The sequence below is a fragment of the Thalassophryne amazonica genome, chromosome 7, assembly GCF_902500255.1.
Source record: "Thalassophryne amazonica chromosome 7, fThaAma1.1, whole genome shotgun sequence".
Taxonomy (NCBI): domain Eukaryota; kingdom Metazoa; phylum Chordata; class Actinopteri; order Batrachoidiformes; family Batrachoididae; genus Thalassophryne; species Thalassophryne amazonica.
Window position 1 is genome coordinate 77,906,171 of NC_047109.1, and position 5,754 is coordinate 77,911,924.

General features: G+C 39.6%; 1 protein-coding gene across 1 annotated transcript; it reads left to right on the forward strand.

Annotated features, from left to right (window-relative positions):
• Window positions 1–319: 319 nt before the first annotated feature.
• Window positions 320–4,672, forward strand: rps9 (ribosomal protein S9). The gene is made up of 5 exons (XM_034174648.1): window positions 320–347; window positions 2,366–2,478; window positions 2,612–2,734; window positions 3,169–3,355; window positions 4,429–4,672. The coding sequence occupies exons 2-5, from the start codon at window positions 2,382–2,384 to the stop codon at window positions 4,604–4,606; spliced, it is 585 nt and encodes a 194-aa protein (XP_034030539.1). The 5' UTR covers window positions 320–347; window positions 2,366–2,381; the 3' UTR covers window positions 4,607–4,672.
• Window positions 4,673–5,754: the final 1,082 nt, after the last annotated feature.

Genomic DNA, 5,754 nt, shown 5'->3' on the forward strand with positions numbered 1-5,754 from the left:
GTATATGATAAAATATTATATGGCATGTCAGTTTGACACTGAAAAGTATAATTACAAAATCATCTAAAATATTCGAAAACAGAGGTACACACCGTACGAGCATAGGCATTTTCAGAATAAATACTTGCTGAAATTTATGATGAAAGTCAGCACTTTGAGTGTATAATAAATAATGTTTTTCAAAACTGAGCCAGTTTCCGTTTACAACCACGACATAACCGAGTGCGACATCACTTCCGCCTAAGCGACGAAAGGCAGGTTGGGATATGTAGTGCGTTTCTGAGCCGTATAAATTCACGAGAGCGGCATTCAACTTCCTCTTTTCTGCGTGAGCCTGAGAGAGGCAGGTATGCTCACTAATTTCGTGGCGTGGCACTTCCGTACATAAACTCAGTCTGAGGGTTTTCAAATTTGCAAAAGTGCACGGGAAGTGAAGGGAATAAAGTCTTTGTAAGAATGAGCTGCGTTTTAAAGTACACTGATGTGTCAGTGGTGGGGCAGTGCTAAGTCGGCTAAGCTAATACTAGCTTGTCACTGTGAGCCACGCGGGGCTTGCGCGGCCTCGGAATCATTGGAAGAAATAATAAAAATTTACATTTCACATGATTTAACTCACATTTCGAATGTATTCCACAGCCGTTCCGTCCATTTTATTGTCTTAGGATTTACATTAGACTGTCATTTTAATCTTTCAGTGACTAACCGAACGCTTGAATTTCAGAATGCAAGAGTAACAACTACTCGCGCAGTGTTGCCGGATATCATGAGATAAATAACCGTTACTACAAAAACGTGAAATGTTTGTAGTGGCGTGAACAGATTGAGGAAAGATTAAGGAGACGAAGACAGGAGCACTTTAGGATTCAAAAGCCACATGTGTAACTACTTTACATGTAATCAGAGTAATACGCTAAAATATAAAAAAAACTAATTGTTCACCTTATAGGTGTACTTGGCAATTCGATGTGGTTTTTGGGGAGGGGAAATTGTACTATAGTGCTAGCACTATTAATGTTACACTAATAATGTGTGATATTGGCACCTTTTTTTTTAGTGATTGATTCTGTAGCCATTAAACCATTATTGGACCACAGTGTAAATAAGCATCCGTATTGGAAGCTTTCTTGTTATCCTCTGCAGTATTTTTATGTATTCTTACATCATTCTATTGCCGAATAAAATCAAAACATTATAATATGTATATAATGCTGTGTGTGTGCATATATATTATATGCACATCTTGCAGTGACAGCCACCTCTCTGAGATCTTGCAAGATTTGAAACCTCAATAGGGTGAATTGATTGCCGGCTACGGACAGTGTTGCTTTCCGTAGCCCAGGGGTGGCCAAGTTCTGTCCTCGAGAGCCACCTTCCTGACACTCTTAGTTGTCTCCCTGCTCCAACACACCTGAATCCAATGAAAGATTCGTTAGCAGACTTTTAATGAGCCTTTCATTGGATTCAGGTGTGTTGGAGCAGGGAGACAACTAAGAGTGTCAGGAAGGTGGCTCTTGAGGACCAAACTTGGCCACCCCTGCCGTAGCCGGAGTCTGTGCCTTTTTTCCTTTTTTTTTTTTTTAAGCCTCAAACAAATGCAACCTATGGCCCACGATTTTATTTTATTCAGTTCAAGAGATTTTGAAAAAAAAAGGTATTATAGGTGGGTTGGTAAATGGTAAAATGGACTGCATTTATATAGCGCTTTTCCATATGCATCAGACGCTCAAAGCGCTTTACAATTATGCCTCACATTCACCCCGATGTCGGGGTTGGCTATTCTGTATTTACAAGGTATCCTGACATCACAAGAGCAATGTGTGCATGAAGTTTTATATTTCTTGTGAAATCTAAGACTAGTCTACAATGTAGATCTAATACTGTGTGTAGGCTGGGGTGACACTTCAGTGCAGTTTACTTTTTAACAAGTCTAGAAATGATTTTAGCTATTATTGTGATTGCCTTAACATTCATTTTGTAAACTTAATATTACTGGATAAACTGCAGACATGTTTTTTATTTTGTGACCAGAAATGCAAGAACGGTGATGTTGATTCTGCTAATAAAAAATTACTGCAGAATGAAACCTCAAGGCATTGTCAGCAGTACCATATTCACTTTGAAAGTCATTCCACTTCTGAAGCTTCAGTTTATAAGAAATATGTTGCCAAAATATGCATCTGATGGTGGTCAAGCTGAGACCAGTGAAATAGTCAACACTGTAACTGCTCTGAGTTTTTGAATGAATGTGAAGTGGAACATTTGTGTTGGTTGGGATGGATTCTTCTTACTATGGATGAGACAGAATCTTAATGTGCTATGACTTTTTTTTTTTCATTGATTTCCGAAACATTATTTGATATTGCAGGCACTTCTAAGCCGCCATGCCCGTTGCCAGGAGTTGGGTTTGTCGGAAGACGTACGTCACCCCCCGCCGCCCCTTTGAGAAGTCTCGTCTCGACCAGGAGTTAAAACTTATTGGTATGCACCAATCAAACTCAGTGTGACAGTGGTTTGGTGTTAGTGTGCCCCTGCATGTAATAAAAGGCATGAGCTATGTTTATATTGGACTTAAAATTGCTGTGATTGATTTTTGTCCTTTTTCTCTTTTAAGGCGAGTATGGACTGAGAAACAAGCGTGAGGTGTGGAGAGTGAAATTCACCCTGGCCAAGATTCGTAAAGCTGCCAGAGAGCTGCTCACTCTGGATGAGAAGGACCCCAAGCGTCTCTTTGAAGGTATACAATAGCGGGTCAGTTTAGGGCAGTAATTGATGTATTGGCCAATGATTTAATTAGTTAACAGACAATTCTGTGGTGTTATGAATTCCTCGTCAATGAGGCCAATGATATTAGACTCACTGAACAGACATAATTCTGTGTAAAGACTAAATCTTGATTTGAGTGTTCATGTCAGTCATTGTGCACATGATTACTTAAACAAGATCACCAAGTTTGAACTACACAGCTCAAATAAGGACAAGTTTGAATTTGAGAACAATTGGGAATTACCAAGAGACCCTCTCTGTAAATACTATCAAAGTGATCAGCCAAAAATTAAACCAGCTGAATGCTGTGATATGAATTACCGACAGTATGATGATTGGCACACCAGTGTGCCTTCTTATTGATAGTTAACAATTGTATGTAAATGGCTTTGTGTGGTTTTACAGGTAATGCTTTGCTGAGGCGTCTTGTGAGGATTGGTGTGCTGGATGAAGGAAAAATGAAGCTGGATTACATCCTTGGCCTGAAAGTTGAGGATTTCTTGGAGAGAAGGTTGCAAACACAGGTCTTTAAACTTGGACTTGCCAAAAGTATCCACCATGCCCGTGTCCTGATCCGCCAGAGGCACATTCGGTAAGATTCTTCTTAAACTTGAATATAAAATGTTAGGTTCATAAACCTAAGGATTAATGGGTCACTGCCTTCCTCTTCCATCAGAAGAGTACCGACTTGTAACATCTCTGCTGAGATCAGTTAAACATTTCAACAAGGTCAATTCGGTTTGAAAACCGTATACCTTGTCCGATAATGCCCAGAGCCAATCCCGCCACTGAGGGCTTGGATTCTGCCCATATCGTGGTGTTGCTGCCAGGTAAGATTTTGGGGTTTGCGCTTAAGGCAGTTGTAGTATTCCCAACTCTTACCAAATACTCAGGCCAATGATTAAAAGTACATATTCAGATTCGCTGTGGTGTTAAGAATTCCTCGTCAATGAGGCCTGATTTAAACTGAGTTAACTCACCCATCTTCTGCAGGCTAATGAGGATAAGGTCATGCAAGGGTTTGCTGTTTGACCCAGTATTAGGTTTTTGTGCTGCCAAAACTGGTTGCCACTTCCAGAGGTGCATTGTGCACTTGAATTGGTGAGGCTTTAAGATGATGTGTCAGCAGCTTAACAAACTTCAAAATCAAATTTTCTTAAATAGGTTGGGGTCTGGGTTTATTTTCTCTGAATTGCACCAAAAAAAGTCTTTGGTAAAAACTCAGTGAAATTTGAGCACTTATGATCTACTTTTGAAATTGTGCTGCCACTTAATTGTGCATTGGCTTTGCCCAATTTTTTTTAAAGACCTGTGGAGTACTGTAATTCCAATATGGCCTATGTCCATGTGCAGAAGGGGAAAAATGTTTTGATATTGCACAAGAACAAATACATTTAGAATGTTGAATTGCAGAATGCTCCTTAAGGTGATACCTGTCAGCTGGCTGGCTGGCTTGGCTACAAGCTGCAAATTAACCACTGGAGGCATATATTTTTGTTTAATTAGTACACTTGTGTTGGTGCATAAAGATATTTTATGGACACCATAGGAAGCTGTATCAATTGTTCAGGCTTAGTTAAATTTTCCTTTGAGTCTCAAAATGAAGACACAAAGTAGACTATGTAAATCAATTTCCTGAAGCAGCCTTCTATCGCTATCTTATAGGGTTCGCAAGCAAGTGGTGAATATCCCGTCCTTTGTGGTTCGTCTGGACAGCCAGAAGCACATCGACTTCTCTCTGAGGTCTCCGTATGGTGGTGGCCGCCCAGGTCGCGTCAAGAGAAAGAACGCCAAGAAGGGTCAGGGTGGAGCAGGAGGAGCGGATGATGAGGAGGAGGATTAAGTGTGTCCTCTGAAGGAGTGATGTTTTCTCCTGTAAAAATTCAATAAAAGTATCTCTTTCTAAACAGACATGTTTCTTCTTCTTTGTAAATACTTTAAAATATGTCATGCTCACAGTAGTGATGGGATGATGATACTTCAAGGAGTGTATTGACACTACACAAACTGTCGACACTGTATTGACAGTGTTGGTCGCTCAATAGTGACCCCTGCAGTAGTTATAAAATCATTGCAGGTAAATAATATGAAAATAAGATGGAAAAGCTAACGTGCTGCAAATGCAACATCAGCCTGTGAAATAGTTAATCGCCAGTCTACTTAAAATATCATTGCATAATTTCATATGCTTTGTGTCAAATTAAGCTCTTCTGAGAAGAGTTTAAAATTTGCTTAAAACCTTGTTTGTGTAAATGCTAAACTGAGTTGGTTTGTAAAATATAGCAAATTTGTAATAAAATTCAGAGTTAAAATTTGTAACTTTTGTATGGAAATTTGTTAACAAGTGTTAAAGCATACGAAATAAAAGACAAAGATTCATTTATGCATTTTTATTGAACAAAGGTTTATGAAGTGTCTGCGCCAAGGCGATTTCTCTTACCAGTTCCCCTGCCTTAGAAAAAAAAAAAAAAACTTTCACAGGGAACAGATGAAGATGGTGAGCATAAAAATTTCAGTGCGAGTTGATAAAGGTGTGGATATGTTTTCTGGTTATTCTTCCAGTATTATAAAGGAGTACAAACATCTTATTTGGCGTCAAAAGATCAAAATTATTCGAGACTGGGGAAACGTCTCTGAACGATCCATGAAATCAGTGGAACAAGGTGAGGGCAAGCAAAAATCCAGCAAAACTCCCAACAAATCCGCAACATGTCGATATAGCTTTTTTCGGCACAGCCGAACGACAGTTCCTGTATCGGTCACGTGATTTTTTTTTTTTCTTAAAGCGATACACGCACCAATATGGGGTTTCACTCTTGTGTGCTCGGCACAGTGTTGACGCACCAGTGCTGTTCATCCCATCACTAGCTCACAGTACTAATTGTAAAGATAAATACTAATTTATTCACCTGAAGATGTTGGAACTTGTGAGGACGCCCAGCCGTATGTGCACTGTCACGACACGAGCGAAAATAGGTCCACGCCCCTCAG